The sequence below is a fragment of the Ahaetulla prasina genome, chromosome 7 (genome assembly GCF_028640845.1).
Source record: "Ahaetulla prasina isolate Xishuangbanna chromosome 7, ASM2864084v1, whole genome shotgun sequence".
In the NCBI taxonomy this organism is placed as follows: domain Eukaryota; kingdom Metazoa; phylum Chordata; class Lepidosauria; order Squamata; family Colubridae; genus Ahaetulla; species Ahaetulla prasina.
In genome coordinates this window covers 99091337-99112206 of record NC_080545.1, presented here as the reverse complement: position 1 = coordinate 99112206, position 20870 = coordinate 99091337, and the positions used below count along the sequence as shown (strand labels likewise).

General features: G+C 45.7%; 1 protein-coding gene across 2 annotated transcripts in view; it reads right to left on the bottom strand.

Annotated features, from left to right (window-relative positions):
• The window catches only part of EXOC4 (exocyst complex component 4), a 410015-nt gene that overhangs the window by 23338 nt on the left and 365807 nt on the right, over positions 1-20870 (bottom strand). The window contains exons 15-17 of one of the 2 annotated variants that reach the window (XM_058191473.1): positions 15938-16076; positions 10702-10880; positions 8895-9054 (exon numbers count right to left, since the gene is read on the bottom strand). In XM_058191473.1, coding sequence (XP_058047456.1) covers positions 8895-9054; positions 10702-10880; positions 15938-16076 — 478 coding nt within the window. The remainder of the gene's footprint in view (positions 1-8894; positions 9055-10701; positions 10881-15937; positions 16077-20870) is intronic. The other variant, XM_058191474.1, reaches the window with a different exon arrangement.

The following is a 20870-nucleotide window of genomic DNA, read 5'->3' as shown; positions in this document are numbered from 1 at the left end:
TTAATCCATCACAATTGGAGCTCATTGTTTTTTTTTTAATTTTTTTTTTTTAACGTAGGATTCGTGCTAATTAACGCCGTTGTAAGATCAGAGCTCCGTAGAAACAGCGGGAAAGACCACAAACAAGGGGGGTGGGAGTGAAATTACATAGGAAATTGTTTAGGGAGCCAAGTTCTTAATTGCCAATGAAATAATGCCATTTTTTTCTTTCTTTTTCTTTTTCGTCGGGAACATAAAGCAGAATCCAAGCCGACCTCATTAAAACAAGGCTTAAGCTTGTCGGAGCCTTTTAGCCTCTGATGGGCTTAGCATATTTCAACGATTGTTCTTTTTCCCCCCCATGAAGCTAGCCTGAATATTGAGGTCCTCAACGGAGCTGGCAGTTCAGATCCTTCTGCGATCAAAAGTGATCACAGACTAATGGAGTTGGAAGGGACCTTGGAGGCCTTCTAGTCCAACCCCCTGCTCAAGCAGGAGATCCTCTACGATCCTGGACAAATAGTTGTCCAATCTCTTCTTAAAAACCTCCAGTGTTGGAGCACCCAGAACTTCTGGAGGCAAGCAGTTCCACTGGTTAACAGATTAACAGAGTTGGAAGGGATCTTGTAGGTCATCTAGCCCAATCCCACGCCCAAACAGGAGACCCTCCACCATTTCTGACAGATGGCAGTCCAGTCTCTTCTTGAAAGCCTCCAATGATGAAGCTCCGAAGGCAACTTCTGTTCCATGGGTTGATTGTTCTCACTGTCAGAAAATTATTTCCTTATTTCCAGGTTGAATCTCTCCTTGGTCAGTTTCCATCCATTCTTCCTTGTCTGGCCTTCGGGTGCTTTGGAAAATAGTTTGATCCCCTTCCTCTCTGTGGCAGCCCCTCAAATATTGGAAAATATTACCATGGTTAATTGTTCTCACTGTTAGGAAATTTCTCTTTACATATAGTGCAACTCCACCTCCTCTTTTATTGGGTCTGGTTTTTTTTTTTTTTTTAAAGAGTTTGTATCCTTCTATCAGTATGTTCCAGTCATGGGTTTCATCCCTCCAAGTTTCTGTTATTCCAACTATATTTGTATCTACCTTCATGTGCATTTGTATATAGGTACTTGAGGTCTTTATGTCTGACTCTTATGTCTCCTATTTGGAATTTGAGTTTCTCTTCCTTGCCATCCCTCCTTACCACATTATTTGACTTGTTTTCTAGGGGTTTTTGCTTGGAATTAGCTCCTGGAGATCGGTCACCCTCCCCCCTCAATTTTAGTTTAAAGCCCTCCTGAGAAGTTGAGCCAGTCGTTTTCCGAAAACATTCCTCCCAGTCTTTGTGAGGTGCAGCCCATCATGGCGATAGCACAGACCATGGTCCAGTTCTCCTTAGTTCTAGATTGTTTCTCTCCTGATACAGAAGAAAAAGAAGGAGAAAAAGAAGAGGAGGTCAAGCTATTCTCCAAAGCCCCGGAGGGCAGGACAGGAAGCAATGGGTGGAAACCAATCATGGAGAGAAGCAACCTAGAACTAAGGAGAAATTTCCTGACAATTAGAACAATTCACCAGGGGAACAACTTGCCTCCAGAAGTTGTGAATGCTCCAACATTGGAAGTCTTTAAGATGTTAGATAACCATTTGTCTGAAGTGGTGTAGGGTTTCCTCCCTAAGCAGGGGGTTGGACTAGAAGACCTCCAAGATCCCTTCCAACTCTGTTATGTTATTCTATTCCAATTCCTCTATTACTCAATTCCTATTACTCTACTCTACTCTAAGGTAAAGGTAAAGGTTTCCCTTGCAAATATGTACTAGTTGTTCCTGACTCTAGGGGGCGGTGCTCATCTCCATTTCTAAGCCGAAAAGCCAGCGCTGTCCGAAGACATCTCTGTGGTCATGTGGCTGGCATGACTCAACACCAAAGCCGCGCGGAACACTGTTACTGTTCTGTTTCCCTCCCCCCAATACTCCCAGCAAAGAGTCCGTCAGAGGCCTTCTTTTCTCCTTTTATTTACATAGATATATGTCCTGGCCACGTCTACCCACGGGCCTGCCAAGTTTCTGGAGATGACGAGGAAATTATAGATAAGGCCAGAATTACTCACAAATATATTCTTCCCTCCATTGAAACAGTTTGCCCGCGCAAATTCATTGCTTTGTCCAAGACAAAAAACCAGGAAGTCCCGCCTCCTATTTATAGTCTCTGCAGATGTCACTGCATGACAATTATGACTTAGCTTTATCCCAACACTGCTTCTGCTGCGCGCGCCGGTCACGCCTGCGCAGCCTTGCATCACTCCAAAACTGTTCTTGGGGCGTTGCCAAATCAAAAGAAGGCTCCAGGGAATCAGGTCTTGCCGGCCCCTCCTCCTCCCTTTGAGTGGGTGCCAGGGAGGGAAAGGGCTCAAGAGAAGCAGGGCTTGCCAGGTCTTCTCCCTCACTTTCTGAATCATCCGAGTCCAGGAGTCCAGGTCCAGGAACCTGGGTCACAACAGTTACCTTCCCACCAAAGGTGGTCCCTATTTTTCTACTTGCATGGTTTTTTTTACGTGTTTTCAAACTGCTAGGTTGGCAGAAGCTGGGACAAGTCACGGGAGCTTACCCCATTACTCAGCACCAGGGATTCGAACCGCTGAACTGCCGACCTTTCGATCGACAAGCTCAGTGTCACTGAGCCACCGTGTCATTCTATTCTATTCTATTCTATTCTATTCTATTCTATTCTATTCTATTCTATTCTATTCTATTCTATTCTATTCTATTCTAGTCTAGTCTAGTCTAGTCTAGTCTAGTCTAGTCTATTTGATCTGGATTTCCCATCCTGATTTTTAAACTTTTATCTGAAGAATGCTTGCCTAGTGCTAATAATCTTTTAATACCAAGAGGAAACATCCTTATCAGACCAGGATTTCACCATTATTCAGCACAATAGCTTTATAGGTAGTCCTTGACTTACAACCTTTCGCTTAGTGACTGTGCGAACTTACGACGACACGGGGGGAAAAAGGGACTTATGACCGTTTTTCACACTTACGACCGTTGCAGCATCCCCGCGGGCGCATGATCAAAATTCAGACACCTGGCAAAACTTACTCGTATTTATTACCGTCGCAGTGTCCCGGGGTCATGTGAACCCCTTTTGCGACCTTCCGACAAGCACTCTCAACGGGGAAGCCAGATTCGCTTACTAACTTACTCACTGCAGCGATTCACTTAAGAACTGTGAGAAGAAAGGTCGAAAAGGGGACAAAACTCACTCAACAACCATCTCGCTTAGTGACAGACATTTGGGGGCTCCATTGTGGTCGTAAGTCGAGGACTACATGTTTTTTGTTTTCTTTTACGAGTTGAAACGCAGCCCACATTGCAACTTTGAAACCAGGTGTTAAGTCCCATTTTTGGGGTGTGTCATATCTTGAAATTTTTGCTAAAGGACCGGTCATAAGTCAAGGACTACCTGTATAGCCCTCTTTATTTCTCTCCTAGCAACCATGTGAGGTAGGCCAGGCAGAGGGACAGCCCGAAAGTCATCCGCAAAGCTTCCAAAACTAACAACTACAGTAGTGGCCAAAATTGTGGAAACCTTTTGGGAAAAGTGTATTTTTGAAGTTTGATGGCTAATAACACCACTTTTTTTTTTGGAGTTTCAAAAGAATCCTACTCCACTGCTGGAATGGCCTGGGAATAGCCCAGACCTTCACCCAATGGAAAATCTAGGGAGCCAACTAAAGAAACTGGTTAGTCAGAAGTGACCCAGCAATAAAACTCAGTTAATAGAAGCCATCATTCAATCTTGGTTTCACATGATAACATCTGCAGAACTCAAAGACTTGGTTCCCTCCATGGGAAGACATTGTAAGGCTGTCATTCATACTACAGGTCACCCAACTAAGTATTAACTGACGTGGCGATAATTTTTGTATATCTTGTTTTTTCTAGGGTGATAATTTTTGCATGTCTCGTTTTAACTACGTGTTTCACTTTTCTTCTTTCTACTGTAACTGCTATTCTAATAGCAAATGCTTCATCAAAGTTATTGCGTTATGTTCTTGATTAAATTATCTTTCCATTGATACATAATTTTATGGTACGACTCCCCCACAAAAAACGGTGTTATTAGCTAGTTTTAGAAAATACAACTTTTCCCAAAAGGTTTTCACAATTTTGGCCACTACTGTAAAAATAGCTTAGCCATGTTTTCTGAGACAAACCACCATTGTTGGGCCTGACAGAAGCCATTTTTTCTCAGTAACGTTATGTTGGGTGGATTTCAACTCCTAGAATTCCCCAGCCAGCCTTGCTGGGTGGGAATTGAAGCCCACCCATCTTAAAGTTACTCATGTTAGAAAACCTATACTAACCTATGAAGGTGATTTATATATCACAACATCGGGGTTTACAAAGCACCCTAAATTAGTACCAAATAAAGCTCATTATAGGCCTTCTTTTTTGGGGGGAGGGTCTCGTCCACAATTGTGCCAATTTTGTTTAACGTTTGTACAGTTTTCGTGTTAGAAGATGGAGCCGAGCGTTGGCAAAAATTGGCAGAATGAAACATCTCCCTGTTCAGGATGAAAATAAGAACTCGCCCTTCCTGTTTTGCTCATCTTACATATTTTTTCCCCGAACGCCATCACTCTGCTAAACAAATAATTCCCTCAACACTGTCAAACTATTTACTAAATCTGCACTACTATTAATCTTTTCAACGTTCCCATCACCAATCTCCTTCCACTTATGACTGTATGACTGTAACTTTGTTGCTGGCAATCCTTATGATTTATATTGATATATTGACCATCAATTGTGTTGTAAATGTTGTACCTTGATGAGCGTATCTTTTCTTTTATGTACACTGAGAGCATATGCACCAAGACAAATTCCTTGTGTGTCCAATCACACTTGGCCAATAAAAAATTCTATTCTATTCTATTTGGGACTAACCGAAATACGCAACTACCCTGTGAACTCCATGGAGAAAAAAAAACCACCAATGAAATTAAGAAGTCTCTGGCTCTTGCTTGGCGTGGCCACTAGATGGCAGCCTTGCATTGCCAAAGCGCCACTGTCTGTTGTATTGTGGTTACTGTCAAGACAGCAAAACTGGCTCAGTTCTGTTAAAATTAAAGGATGGATAATTCTATCTATCTATCCATCCATCTCTATCTTTTTACATTGTCAACAGTGAGGTTTTTTTTTTAAAAAAAGTTCCCTTCGTCTCAAAATAAAGTAAAAAAACAACAACTTTTTTTAAAGTTACATTGGAAGTTTACAGAGCATAAATCCATCATAAAATAAAACAAAATATATTTATTTTTTTTACTTTTGTTTATACTTTGCATTTGCATTTGTTTTGTTAATCAGCTGTGTGTGTGTGTGTTTTTTTTTTTTAAAGGGTTCGGCGTTCCCTCCACTAATCTTGTATTAAAATAAAGTTTCAATTGTTTTTAAAAAAAGATTTAAAAAAAAACACCATTCGGACAATGGCAGAAGATCTCAAAAGTTGGTGGAGAGGCCAACTTAAAGAGACAACCAGCTTAGCCCATCTGGGTGCACCTAACTTTGCTTTAAAAAATGTTTTCATTCGCACCGTTAACTGTTTTCCTCTTTTATCTTTCTACAATCTGTAAGCCGCCCTCCGTCTCTTTTCAGAGGAAATGGGCAGCATATAAATTTAATAAATATATATATATATTGGCCGGGTTACTTACGGGACCGTCTGCTGCCACCGAATGCCTCTCACCGACCCGTGCGCTCTGACAGAGAGGGACTCCTCAGGGTGCCGTCGGCCAGGCAGTGCCGACTGGCGACACCCAGGGGAAGGGCCTTCTCTGTGGGGGCTCCCACCCTCTGGAATGAACTTCCCCCAGGACTTTGCCAACTTCCTGACCTTCAAACCTTTCGCCGCGAGCTTAAGACACATCTATTTATTTGCGCAGGACTGGACTAGAATTTTAAATTTTGAATTTGGTTTTAATGGGGTTTTTATTATTTGTATTGCTATTTTTAAATATTCGGCCTTATGTAATAAGTTTTTTAATTGATGTTTTATTTTGTATTTATATGTATGTTTTATCCGGCTGTAAACCGCCCTGAGTCCCTAGGGAGATAGGGCGGGATAAAAATGCGAAAAATAAATAAATAAATAAATAAATAAATTTGTTTTCTGAGGTTTTCGTGGGTGTTTGTATGTGGGTCTTTGGTTATTTGGGTTTTGTCCCACGTAAAATTGGAAGTGTCTTGGCGACGTTTCGACGAAGTCTCATTTGTCATCTTCAGGCTTCAGCTTCATGCTTCTGGGAGCAATCCTCCTCCCAGAAGCACGAAGCTGAAGCCTGAAGATGACGAATGAGACTTCGTCGAAACGTCGCCAAGACACTTCCAATTTTACGCGGGAGAACACCCGAATAACCAAAGACCTACATATATATGTTTGTATATATGTACATGTATATATGCACAGGTATATACTGTATGTGGCTTAGAGGTTAATACATCTGCCTAATATGCAATCAAGCCCAGGTTCGAATCCCAGAAGGGCATGGCTAGCTGATGAGAACTAAATAGCTTGAAATAGATCTATACTAGTCTCCCTTTATTTCTTTGTCAGTAAATATAAATTTAACACAAAATAGTTTGCTGTGAAAGCGACTGCCTCTGAGGGCTCCTGGATTGGGGCTGAAAGGCGAAACGGAAAGCAGTATGCTCCCCCCCATATTTGGGTAGACCAGGTTGCTTCGATAAGAAAAAAACCCACTTTATATATATATATATATCAACTTTGTCTGGCGCTTCAGCGTTGCCAACCTCCCCTTCTGTTTCAAGCTGTGGTCGGTGTACCAGTTTGCCATTGACACATCTCCAGTGTGTCGGTGCCTGCCAAAAAACCCCAGCCTAATTTAGTTAACAATTCAAAGGGGGGAGGGCGGGGGGAGAGACTGGAAGAAAAAACAAAATCAGGAAATGATCGAATTTGAAGATGCTATCCCGAGGAGAATTGGCCCCGGAGATCCCGGTGCTGCATTGCGGCTGTACAATTTCCCCGCCTTCCTCGTTTTTGGCATGACTAGGCCTGAGTTGATAACAAGATTATTCCCATTATGGGGGTCCCAATAATTGAAGTTGTGAGCGGGCTCTGTTCGTCACCCATCTAATTTGGTGAGGGGGGGAGGAAGACGGGAGAAAGCGGGGGGGACACAGGATTATGTGGGGCATACCTTTGTCGGTGGGTGGGATGGGTGTGTGTGGGGGCAACGGAGCACAAAAGCTTTTATTAGTTTTGCGGGGTCCCGGCGGATTTGGGTCCCTAACTGCACACACACGCAACCCCCTTCTTCAGATATCCTTATGAATATTTCATTTCTTTGGCTGTCCACTCCTGGAATAACTAATGTCAAGATTAAAGAGACCATCAGCCGGAAAGGAGAAAAGGCGCCTCGTGTAGTAGTATATCGGTTTGCAAAATCAATGCAAATCTGAACGCTGGCTTCCATTAACTCCGCCGCCAATCCTTGCTCTGTGCCAAATGATTCCGGAATTAGGTTGGGATAAATTGTCTAAACCCGAGTTTTGACCCGCCCCTCCCCACCCCCCTGGGATAGGATTTGCAACATTAAGCACCCCCCTGTTTGATGGTTAGGGAAGGGGAGGGGTCTCCTCAAACAGCATCAGCCAGACGAAAGAACATCTTGGTGGCATGCAAGCCATCGCTTCCTATTTGACCATCCAGATGGCTCAAGCAAGTGAGACAAGTCGGCAGCTAAGGGAGCCAATCACTAGGAGACAGTGAATTCTAGTTCTGCCTTAGGTGTGAAAGCCAGCTGGATGACATTGGGCCAATCACCAGGAGATGGTGAGTTCTAGTTCCGCCTTAGGCATGAAAACTGTTGTGCCTCGCCTACCCTCCTCTCCCCAGTCGGGCCCCTCCCATCTCCTGCTATCTGACTCAGAGTCTGATAATGAAGAGGAACGGCCTGGCATGCCTCCAGCCCCCAGCCCTGGCACCATGCCCGGACAGAATGTCAGGAATGAGCAAACAAACCTCCCTCCTACAGCGTGTGAGCACGAAGCCAGCCACGTGCTAGAATTGCCGGCAGCAGATCAGGAGGACGGAAAGACACAGTGGATGGATCCCCGCTTCCGGAGAATGGAGAGGCGACGTCAGCAAAAAGAAGGGAGGGGCAGGCCTGGATAAGTGCTGAGTCATGGAGCCACACCCCATGGCCTATATAAAGGATCTGCTTTCTGGCATTCTTTGAGTCAGGCAAAGTCTAACTTGGATTGCTGAAGTCACATCCTGGTCTTCTGCCTGCCCTGAGAACTCTGACAGAACTTTGGCAAAGCTGCAGAGGCTTCGTGGCCACGCTTGATACAGACTTCCCAGACCCGGCCGTCGGAGGAGGAGTGGGACACGACAAAAACCAGCTGGGTGACTTTGGAACAATCACCAGGAGATGGTGAATTCTAGTTCCTCCTTAGGCATGAAAGCCGGCTGGGTAACTTTGAACCAATCACCAGGAGACTATGAGCTCTAATCCCACCTTAGACATGAAAGCCGTTTGGGTGACTTTGGGCCAATTACTAGGAGCCAGTGAGTTCTAGTCCTCCCTGGGAAATTCAGGCACTTGGCAAATGGCATGTATTTACAACAGGTCATGTGATCACCATTTGTAATCTTCCCTGCCGGTTCCTGACAAGCAAAGTCAATGGGGAAGCCAGATTCACTTAACAATTCACTTAACGACGGCAGTGATTTGTTTATAACAACTGTGGCCAAAATTGGTCATAAAATGGGACAAAACTCAACTGCCTCGCTTAGACATGGAAATTTCGGGCTCAACTGAATTCGTGCGTTTAGAACTGCCCATACTCCCCCCAGAGGTCTGCCCCAAAGCCCCCCAACCCAATCTCCTTCCTCCCACCTTGCAAAATCCAGATCAGCCTCTCGGGACATGGTGATGTTAGTCAGGTTCTGCTGAAGGATGAAGATGTTTCGGCACATCTTCTTAATGCCAGACTCGCTGATGCGCTTGAAGTACTGAGCCCCGTTGATGAGAATGCAGGAAATCAAATGACCCAAACCTGGATGACAGAAAGAGAGAAATTTCAAGTTAGGAAGAAAGAAATGTTGCGATTCTATCTTTGTCGTTTAATGACCCCATAATCCAGGGGGTGAAATCCAGCAGGTTCTGACAGGTTCTGGAGAACCGGTTGCGGAAATTTTGAGTAATTCGGAGAACCAGCAAATATCAACTCTGGCTGGCTCCAGAGTGGGGTGGGAATGGAGATTTTGCAGTATCCTTCCCCTGCCACGCTCACCAAGCCACACCACGCCAACCAAGCCACGCCCATAGAACCGCTAGTAAAAAAATTTGGATTTCACCACTGCCATAATCCCTTGCAATGGGGTGGAGTCGAGGCAACTGAATGAAGCTGAATGTTTACTGGCCGGGTGCCCTTCCTGTCCCCAGTGCGGAGTTTTTTTCAGCCAGATATATTCTTATTGTGCCCAGAGAGAGACATATCTGCCTCTACCTAGGATCGAACTCATAGCTTCCTGATTGTGAGGTGAGAGTTCCACCTGTAGGCCACTCAAATGCTGCAGTTCTATAAAACTCTTAAATTATGAGACAGGTAGTCCTCGACTTACAACATTTGTTTAGCGACCATTCGAAACTACAACGGCCCCGAAAACGGCGATTTATGGCCACTCCTCGCCCTTATGACCATTGCAGCATCCCCACGGTGATCCGTGCAGGCGGTCATGAACGAACGAGCACAATGGATCCCAGAACTGACATCTGCATTCTCCCAAGGTATGTCCGATTTGCAGCCTTCTGGCAGAGCCAAGACGATGGGGAAGCCCGATCCACTTAACAACCGGGTTACTAACTTAACCCCTGCAGCGATTCGCTTAACAACTGTGGTTGTTGGCAGATGGTAAAACGGGGCAAAACTGACTTAATTCATGTCTCGCTTAGCAACAGAAATGCGGGCTCAATTAGATATATTTTTAAAGGAGAAGGGAATTGAGAGTGTGATGATGTGTGGAGTGACTAGAGATTATAATTTAAGATTTATTTTGGATTATGATTGTTAGTTTTGATACTCCGCATTTTGTTCTGGGAAGTCTTGAGGGGGGGGGGTGTAAGGGGGAGGGGAATTAAGGGGGGGATGAGGGTAGAAAACGGATTGATGGTTAATGTACAGGGATGATTGAAGATGTATAATTATAATTAATGTAAGGTCGGGTCTGCCCAGCTACCATTTCAGAATGGTGGGGAGGGAGAAAGGAAAAGAGGGTAGGAGGTGGGAAAGAGGAGAAGAGGAAGAAAGAGGGATAGAAGAAGGAGAAGGAAGGTGTTGGGTGGAGGGAGGAGAGGATGTAGATAAGAGAAGGGGAGGAAGGTCTGGAAAGTAGAAGAAGGTAGAAGAAGGAAGAGAATTAAAAGGAGGGGGAGGTGACTGGGCAAACCCGACTAATTGTACATGACTGTACATTAAATATGTTATTGGATATGAATGTAAAAATAAAACTTTTTCATAAAAAAAAAGAAAAAAAGAAATGCGGGCTCAATTGCAATCGTAAATCAAGGACTACCTGTACACTCAAAGGACAGAATTGATGTACCGCTAAGCTCTTTTTCTATCATCGTTTTCTTCTGTTTCCGTGAAAAGAAAGCCAGGCTGGTCACTTTGCCCACCTCAGCTCCTTGGCAAGCCACCCACCTTCAAAGATGTACTGGAACTTGTGCTGCTGCAAGCTGGCATTCATGGCTTCTTCCACGGCGCTGATGTCCTTGTTGAGCCGTATCACCAGGGGGTCGTAGTCCATGCTCTCCACATTAGCCACAATGGCATAGTTGCCCTGCTTAGCCAAAGGGATCAGGTAGTGGAAGCAATGGACCCTGTGAACGAGAAGGCTCTTCAAACCAGGTTTGTTGTGAGAAGCCAGGATTACGAGAGCGCCAATGCTGGGGGTGGGGGTGAGGAAAACTCAGGTTTCCTGGGTGGGTCTCCCCCCTCTCCCTGACTTCAGGCACAAGGAAGCCAAAGCAACATGGAAAGTCCACAAAGCTAAGGGAGCTTTGCATGGAATCGAACAGGTGCCATGCTTGAACCAGAGGGACGGAATGAGACAACTCTCCATGGCCAACTCTCCATGGCCAACTTGCCACAGGACAAATCACCGCAGGCCAATTCAACAAATACAAACGTTACATTTACTTCAGCAGAACTCACAGTAGTAAAATAAAGAAAGACAACCCAGAAATACGAGAGTTGTAATGATTTCGACAGAAACACGGTCACCAATAAGAAAAGGAACTGAATGAAACGATTAATACAGTGTTGACCTGACCTATGGCGAGGCTTCCTGTAACGAGTGGGCTGCGGTGAGTTGTCCTAGACCCCCCCCCCTCCCAAACTGGCAAACTGTGAGCATCCTAGACCAAGCTAAGTCTAAAAATGCCAGCAAATTCCTGGAATTGTGGCATTTTGACGAATCGGCCATCAGCTGGCACACAGAGACCAACAATGTCTACACACCATTCAAAAGAGAGAATCGAAAAGCCCAAAATGTAACAAAAACACCGAAACACCTCCTTACCAGCAATCAACGCCCAGATAAGAGATTAACACTAGATCAACAATAAAAAAAATAAACAATGCCCCAATCAAGGAATTACCGACACAGACAAACAGTAAACAACAGCCTAATCAAGGAACCACCAAGAACGCTCCCATCAATTCTGATAGGGCAAGCCACCAGTATATAAAAATAAGAGCAAACCTCACTCCCTTCGAGCACTGATATTTCTTCCTCCTTGGAAAATTAAGAGGTGCACCAAATGTTCTGTAAAAGATGTTATCCCTGGGAAGGAAGGTACATCACGACCTCTGGAACTAAGATTTTTCTGATTCACAACAAGTTGCTACAGCAGTATTTTTTTTAAAAAATTTGCATTTATATCCCGCCCTTCTCCGAAGACTCAGGGCGGCTTACACTATGTCAAGCAATAGTCTTCATCCTATTTGTATATTTATATACAAAGTCAACTTATTGCCCCCAACAATCTGGGTCCTCATTTTACCTACCTTATAAAGGATGGAAGGCTGAGTCAACCTTGGGCCTGGTGGGACTAGAACCTGCAGTAATTGCAAGCAGCTGTGTTAATAACAGACTGTCTTAGCAGTCTGAGCCACCAGAGGCCCCTGTATTTGCTTACAGGTAGTCCTCAAGTTACGACTGTAACTGAGACCTACATATACAGTTCAGTGGTGGGTTGCTACCGGTTTTACTACCGGTTCGCTGATCGCACACTTCGTGCGTCACTTTGTGCTTTGTGCGCGCACCAAACATGTGTTGTGCGTACATGCACATTTTGCAAAAACTTTCCACTTCCGTGTTTCTACTGGGGAGAGCACAGCTGATTCGCGCGTCAATCCACTCTGCCGTGCGAATCAATGGAGAAGATAAAGGTAAAAAAAGGAGCCCGGGTGGGCAGGTGGGCCAATCTGAATGTCGGGAGGAACCGGTTCGCGACCAGGGGATCGTCGGTGTTACCGGTTTGCCCAAACTGCTGCGTACCGGTAGCAACCCACCACTGATAACAGTTACAAGTCATGGCGGACAGATTGCTCTGTGACCGGATCCCATTCTCAGACGGTTCGTATTGTTGCCCCTTCCAAGTCTCTGCTACTTCGCGATGAAATGTTTGTGTGAAATGACCGTCACTCTACTCCGGCATTAAGGTTTTCCAAAAATATTGCTGATTTCACAGCAGGAAGCCTGATTTTGCACAATGCGTCTTGGAGGCCATTATATGTGAACTGTGGCCACTACCAAATCACTAACCCTAAAGCCTTTCATTTAAGAAAACTGACTGATCAAGGGGACATTCCAGAATCAGAAACGACAGCTTTATGATCTTCTGTTTGAAGTTCATATAGAATGATACTAAAAGCTGCAACGGTACTAACCATCGTCATGTCTCTGATAATTTCATGGGTTTCTAGATTTCTTGGGAGCAAGACAGATGCTCCCACTATATGGAACAAACAGACTGAAGACTAGCAGAGCGCATCCGTGAACACCAATTAGCAATCAGAAGACATGATGAAAACCGTTTAATTGCACGACACATGGACAGACTTCGCCATAGTTTCAACTGGGAAACCGTGAGCATTCTAGATTAAGCCAAGTCCAAAAACACTAGGGAATTTCTAGAAGCCTGGCATCAATTGGCCATCAACAGGCACAAAGAGATAAACAATGTCTACACACCATTTAAAAGAGACTTATCAAAAAGCCCAAAAAGGAAACAAAAAGACTAAACCTCCTTGCCAGCGATCGATAGCTATATGAGCATAACAGTAGATCGACCAACAAGCCATAATCAACACCCCAATCAAGGAATTACCAACTCAGGCAAACAATCCAACAATATACAACAGCCTAATCAAGGAACCATCAAGATCACTCCCATCAACACATGTATATAAAATGAAAGCAAACCCCACTTCTCTTCTAGCACTGATGATGTTACCTAGTTGGGTCGTGAAACGTCTGCAAGAAAACCACCAAGCTCAGACAGCATCCAGGACCTCACAGGTGAAGCCTGAACTACAAAGATGCTCTTTAATTGGCGGAAGAGAGTTGAGAGGTCATCTAATCCAATGTTTCTTAGACTTCGGCAGCTCGAAGACGTGCGGACTTCGTCTCCCAGAATTCCCCAGCCAGGATATTGGTGTAGGGCAGGGGTCTGCAAACTTGGCTCTTTTAAGACTTGTGGATTTCAACTCCCAGAGTTCCTCAGCCAGCTTTGCTGGAGTCCACAAGTCTTAAAAGAGCCAAGTTTGCAAACCCCTGCTCTAGGGTAAAGGTCTCCAAACTTGGCCACTTTAAGACTTTTTTGGACTTCAGCTCCCGGGATTCCCATGGCTGGCTGAGGAACTCTGGGAGTTGAAGTCCACAAGTCTTAAAAGAGCCAAGTTTGCAGATCCTGGTGTAGGGAAATATTTCGAGTTAAAAGTCTTCGCATCTTGCCAACACTGAGAAACATTGGTCTAGAGGCTATCACGGTGCTAAACCGTGTGAATAAATAAATTCATGCCACACGCACAAATTACAAGCGAATTACAAGCGAATTGATTACAAGCGAACTAATGTGTCGTGTCCCACTCCTCCTCTGACGGCCGGGTCGGGGAAGTCTGTATCAAGCGTGGCCACAAAGCCTCTGCAGCTTTGCCAAAGTTCTGTCAGAGTTCTCAGGGCAGGCAGGAGTCCAAGGTGTGACTTCAGCAATCTAAATTAGACTTTGCCTGACTCAAAGAATGCCAGAAAGCCGATCCTTTATATAGGCCATGGGGTGTGGCTCCATGACTCAGCACTTATCCAGGCCTGCCCCTCCCTTCCTTTTGCTGACGTCGCCTCTCCATTCTCCGGAAGCGTGGATCCGTCCACCCTCCAGCTGCCGGCAATTCCAGCTCGTGACTGGCTTCATACTCCTCATGTTCACATGCTGTGGGGGAGGGGTTTATTTGCTCAGTTTGTCCGGGCATGGTGCCAGGACTGGGGGCTGAAGGCATGCCAGGCCATTCGTCTTCATTATCCGTCTCTGGCTGAGATAACAGGAGATGAGAGGGGCCCGGCTGCAGAGAGGGGGGCGGCCAAGGCACAACATAATGTTCTCGGTTCATACAACATACAGGCCCACGAAACTGCCGGTTTCGTGCAAGTTGCAAAGCTCTCCTGCACCTTTTAGAAAGTTGGAAGTTAGCGAAGACTCTCGTCAACCTGGTTAAGACTCCGGGGTCGGTGTTTTTAATTGCATCTTGCAATCTTAAATCAAGATGAGGAGTGATTAAAATCTCACGCAGCTGCCATCGGCAGCTTGGAAAGTCTCTGGCCCTTCCTCTCAGCCCTTCCTACTCTATCTGCACTACTGGGGATAATTACACAGACCCTACCTGACAGGGAGAACAGAAATAAGGTATAGGAAATGTTTTTACATGCTAATTTTCTGCCTAATTGCTCTGTAGGCTGCTTTATAAATTCCAAGGCTTTATTCCTCCAGGATTTTGGGGATCTTGGGGGTGTTTGGAAATACTTCGATTTAGACATACCTACCCAACACAGAGCAAGAAACCCAGAGATGGTGAGTTCTAGTTCCACCTTAGGCATGAAAGACTGCTGGCTGACTTTGGATCAATCACCAGGAAATGGTGAGTTCTAGTTCTACTTTAGGCATGAAAGCTGGCGGGGTGACTTTGGGCCAATCACCAGGAAACAGTGAGTTCTAGTCCTGCCTTAAGCATGAAAGTCGGTTGGGTGATTTTGGATCAATCACCAAGAGATGGTGAATTCTAGTTCCACCTTAGGCACGAAAGCCGGTTGGGTAACTTTTGGACCAATCACCAGGAGATCGTGAGTTCCAGTTCCACTTTAGGCATGAAAATTGGCTGGGTGACTTTGGACCAATCACCAGGAGATGGTGAGTTCTAGTTCCACCTTAGGTATGAAAGTTGGCTGGCTGACTTTAGTCCAATTACCGGGAGACGGTGAGTTCTAGTTCCACCTTAGGCATGAAAGTTGGCTGGGTGACTTTGGACCAATCACTAGGCGACTATAAGTTCTAGTACTGCCTTAGGCATGAAGGCTGGCTGGCTGACTTTGGCCAATCACCAGGAGACGGTGAGTTCTAATTCTTCCTTAGGCACAGAAGTCGACTGGGTGACTCTGGACCAATCAGCAGGAGACAGTGAGTTCTAGTCCTGCCTTGGGCACAAAAGTCGGCTGGGTGACTTTGGGCTAATCCCTCCCTCTCAAGCCAATGCACCTCATGGGGTTGTTACTCTGAGGTGAGCAGGTATGTTAAGTATGTTTGCCACTTGGGTTGTGTGTAAAAAACTAAAAGAACAAAGGAACCTACAAAGGAACAAACAAACAATATGCATGTCTCACCTGACTTCCAGGTGTAAAACCAGCAAGCAGGAGTCTGCCATCTCCTGGAAAGATCGAGCCAAATCCGTGAGGGTCTGCAGGATCTGTTCTGACACCGGTGGGAGGTCGGTTTTGGCATGAGCGTCTTGGGCAGGGGAGGCTGGAGACCAAGAGAAAGAGAAATCAGGGTGTTGCTGCTTCCACTGACAAACCAGCCTGTTGTGACTCGTCCTCCCTCCTCTCCTCAGCCGGGCCCCTCCCGTCTCCAACCGGGCCCTTTATCAGACTCCGAGTCTGATAATGAAGATGAACGGTCTGTCATGCCTCCAGCCCCCGGCCCTGGCCCCATGCCCGGAGAGGATTCAAGGAGTGAAAGGAAAAGTTCGATAAACCTCACTCATACAGCATGTGTTCCTTTGGCTCAGCCTTCAGAGCAGGAAGCCAGCCAGGTGGTAAAATTACTCGGGCCTACTCCCTCTGACCCCTCCCTTTCCCAGACTCTGACAGCAGATCCAGCTGAAGACAATTTAGAGTGGGAGGACCCTCGCTTCCGGAGATCTGAGAGGCGACGCCAGCAGAAAGAAGGGTGGGGCAGGCCTGGATAAATGCTGAGTCATGGAGCCACACCCCACAGCCTATATAAAGGACCTGCTTTTGGCATTCCAACCTTGAGTCAAGCAAAGTCTTATCTAGTTTGCTGATATCGGACCCTATCGCTGAAGTCACAACTTGGACTCCTGCCTGCCCTGATAAGCCTCGAAGGAACTTGGCAAGCTGCAGAGGCTTCGTTGCCAAGTTTGTTACGGACTTCCTTGACTCGTTCGTCGGAGTGGGGGTGAGACACGACACAGCCACGGTTCTCTGCTACTTCAGATGACCTCCGCTTTGAGGTCCTGGGTGCTGAGCTGGGTGGTTTTTCTTGCAGACGTTTCATGACCCGACTAGGTAACATCATCAGTGCTAGAAGGGAGTGGGATTGCAGGGAGGAGGGAGGGGAGACTGTGGAGTGTTCTCTGAGCCGAGATGTTCCCTTGCAGACATTTCATGACCCAACTAGGTAACATCATCAGTGCCTCCCACTAAGTGGTCAGCACTTCAAGTATTGGAAGACTGCTATCATTTCACTCTTGGTCCTTCTTTTCTCTAGACTAGGTAGACCCAGTTTCTGCCATCTTTACGCTTTAGCGCCTTTGAGAAAAAAAAGAGAGGAGGGAGGAGAGAGATTAGAATAGAGCTGGAGGGGACCTTGGAGGTCTTCTAGTCCAACCCACTGCTCAAGCAGGAGATACTACACCATTCCAGACAAATGGTTATCAAATCCTTTCTTAAAAAACCTCCAGTGATGAAGGTTACTTCTGGTGGCAAGTTGTTCCACTGGTTAATTGTTCTCACTGTCAGGAAGCTTCCTCCTTAATTCCAGGTTGCTTCTCTCCTTTTATGAGTTTCCATCCGTCGCTTCTTGTCCTGCCTTCTGGTTCCTTTGGAGAATAGGCTGACACCCCACCCTCTTCTTTGGGGCAGCCCCTTAGATCTGTGGACTTCGGAATTCCTCAGCCATGTAACAAAAGGCCTGGCCCCTTCCATATGGGTTCATACAAGCCCAGCGTGCAATCGGGTTTTCCCAGATATTTCTTCCCCTTTTCAAAATCGTATGCAACAGCTTTTCTGTTTTACCCCAGGCTATTGAAATTCTTTCTTTTCTTTTTTCTTTTTGGAAAGATTTGTTTGGTCCTTTCCTTGGCTGCTTTTAACTACCTGCTGAGCTCTGTTTCCTATTCCATTTATGGATTTTATTTCATTGTTAACCCACCCTAACAGGCCCAGCTGAACAGCCGCCTCCTAAAATTGAAGATAAACGGGGACGACGTCAGCAAAAGCTTAAAATACGACTCTGTCGTCGTCGTTCCCAAGGTGAACTTAGAAATTCAAGGTGATCGCACCTGGCCTAATTCACAGATGCATAAGCCATCTGTGTTTGCTCCTTTATTACCTGGGAAGGCTGTTTATTCTTAGACATTATCTCCCCAAACCCATCTGGATTTGGACTCAGACTACACATTAACAGAATTACGAAGTTGGAAGGGACCTTGGAGGTCTTCTAGTCCAACCCCCTGCTCAGGCAAGAAATCCTATACCATTTTGGACAAATAGCTGTCCAATCTCTTCTTTTTTTTTTTTTATAGAGCAAAATTTTTTTATTTTCCATAATAATTCCCACAATTTGACCAGTGTACAATACAATCACTTATCCAACGATCAGTCCTATACTCAAATTATACTCCATCAGGGCTGCTCGACTACCACTCCCCCCTTTAATCCTTTCTTCCCTTCTCATCCTTCTTAAACTTTCCCCACCACCTTCTCCTCGCTTTCCTACTTCCCCTCCTCTTTCCCACTTCTCACTACCATCCTTTCTAACCCTCTATCTTCTCCTTCTTCTCCTCCCCTATCCTTTCTTCTCCCTCCCTTCTTTCCTCCCTACCCACCTGCCTACCTACTTTCTTCCTTCTTTACTCCTCTTTCCTTACCCTTTCCCTTCGGGAGTGTTTGCCGAGCAGTCCCGACATTACACCATTCCAACTTGTTTAATTCTACCATTATTCCTGTACAATGGCAGCTGTCCAATCTCTTCTTAAAGACTTCCAGTGTTGGAGCATTTACAATTTCTGGTGGCAAGTCGTTCCACTGGTTAATTGTTCTCACCGTCAGGAAATTTCTCCTTAGTTTTAGGTTGCTTCTCTCCTTGATGAGTTTCCATCCATTGCTTCTTGTCCTGCCTTCAGGAGCTTTGGAGAATAGGTTGACCCCCTCTCCTCTCTGGCAGCCCCTCAAATATTGGAAGACTGCTATCATATCACCCAAGTCCTTCTCTTAGTTGTTGATCATGATGGTATTAACAGAATCACAGAGTTGGAAGGGACCATGGAGGTCTTCTAGTCCGACCCTCTGCTCAGGAGATACCATTCCAGACAAATGGTTGTCCAATTTCTTTTTGAAAACCTCCAGTGTTGGAGCACCCACAACTTCCGGTGGCAAGCTGTTCCACAGGTTAATTGTCCTCACTGTCAGCAAATTTCTCCTTAATTCCAGGTTGCTTCTCTCTTTGATTAGTTTCCATCCGTTGTTTCTTGTCAGCGGTTCAAGTATTGGAAGACCGCTATCATGTCACCCCTGGTCCTTCTTTTCTCTAGACCAGGTATATCCAGGTTCTGCAATCTTTTATGTTTTAGCTCCTTTGAGAAAAAGGGGGAGAAAAAAAAATAGAACAGGGGGTTTCTAATTCAACCCCCTGCTCAAGTAGGAGATCCTGTGACATTTTGGACAAATGGCTGTCCAATCTCTTCTTAAAAGCTTCCAGTGTTGGGAGCTTCTGGTGGCAAGTAGTTCCTCGGGTTAACTGTTCTCACATTCAGGAAATTTCCCCTTAGTTCTAGGCTGGTTCTCTCCTTGATTGGTTTCCATTCTTTGGTTACTTGTAGGGGTGTCCACAGATGTGGGTTTAAACAAGTCAAGATGGCAGCTGGGTCAATGCAAACCAATATTTTAATGGGTGACACATGTCGGCCATTCCTGGAATTTTTCTTGATTTACAATCATTCATTCAGTGACCGTTCAAAGTCGCAACGGCACTGAAAAAAGTGACTTACGACTGTTTCCCCCCCCCCACTTAACGACGGTGGCTGCATCCCCATGATCACGTGATCAAAATTCGGACACTTTTGGCAACTGGCTCCAATTTATGACGGTCACAGCGTTCCGGAGTCACGTAAATCCCCTTTTGCGATCTTCTGACGAGACAGGTCGACGGGGGAGCCGGTACCGCTTAAAACAGCTGTGCGACGAACTTAATAACCGCCGTGATTCACTTAACCACGGTGGCAAGGAAGGTCGTAAAATGGGGCGAGGCTCAGTGAACGACGGCCCTGTTGAAGCCATGGAAATATCGGGCTCAGTTGCGGTCCTAAGTCGAGGACGACCTACAGAAGGTCATCCAAAGATTGGTGAGGAGGAGTTAGTTTCAGGTTTCGAGCTGATTCTACGCTATAGGCGGTCCTCGGCTTACGACCTGCTGCTTAGTGACCATTCAGAGTTACGACAGACTTCCTCAAAGGCACTTCAGACCCAGTTCCAAAGTTCTGAGGGCACACACACATATCTGAATAAATGAGTTAACGACCGTGTTACTAACTTAACAAGTGCAGCGATTCACTCGATAACGGTGGCCAGAAAGGTCGTAACATGGGGCGAAACTCACATAGCAGCGGTCTCGCTTAGCAGCAGAAATGTGGGGGCTCAACGATGGTCGTAAGTCGAGGACTTCCTTTTCCCCGGTAAAAAAGAAGAGACGGGAAATCTATCCAGGTAAGTGATGCTTAAGGTTAAGAAGAGGCTGTTCTGCCTGGAGCTGCAGGTGAGAATTCAGGCTGGGATGGTATTAACAGAATCACAGAGTTGGAAGGGACCTTGGAGGTCTTCTAGTCCAACCCCCCCTGCTCAGGAGATACCATCCCAGACAAATGGTTGTTGGAGCCCTTTTGTCCCTTCCGCAAACACGCATGATTGAGCCAGGACACCGACTGTCATCGGCGATAAAGAGCTGGCTGAACACTCTATTAGGGCTTTTTAAAATTTTATTTGGTGCATTAATGTTCTTTACGGGGTGCGCGCAGGCCCTGGTTAATGAATTGTCTCATTAGAACTGCCTGGGGTGGGAGGGAGGGAGGGAGGGAGGGGGAGATTCCGGGCAGCCGCTGCCGGCAGCATAAATTTTGTTAGGAAATTAGTCTTTAAAAAAAAAAAAGGGCAGGAATTCTGAGATGGGGCGAAAGACGAAGGGTCTTCTTTTCAATTTGTTTCTGGAAGAAAGGGAGGATTGGTGGCGAGGAAGAGGAAGGGGAGAAAATGGGAGAGAGGGAGGGAAGGAAGGAAGGAAGGAAGGGAAGGAGGAAAGAAT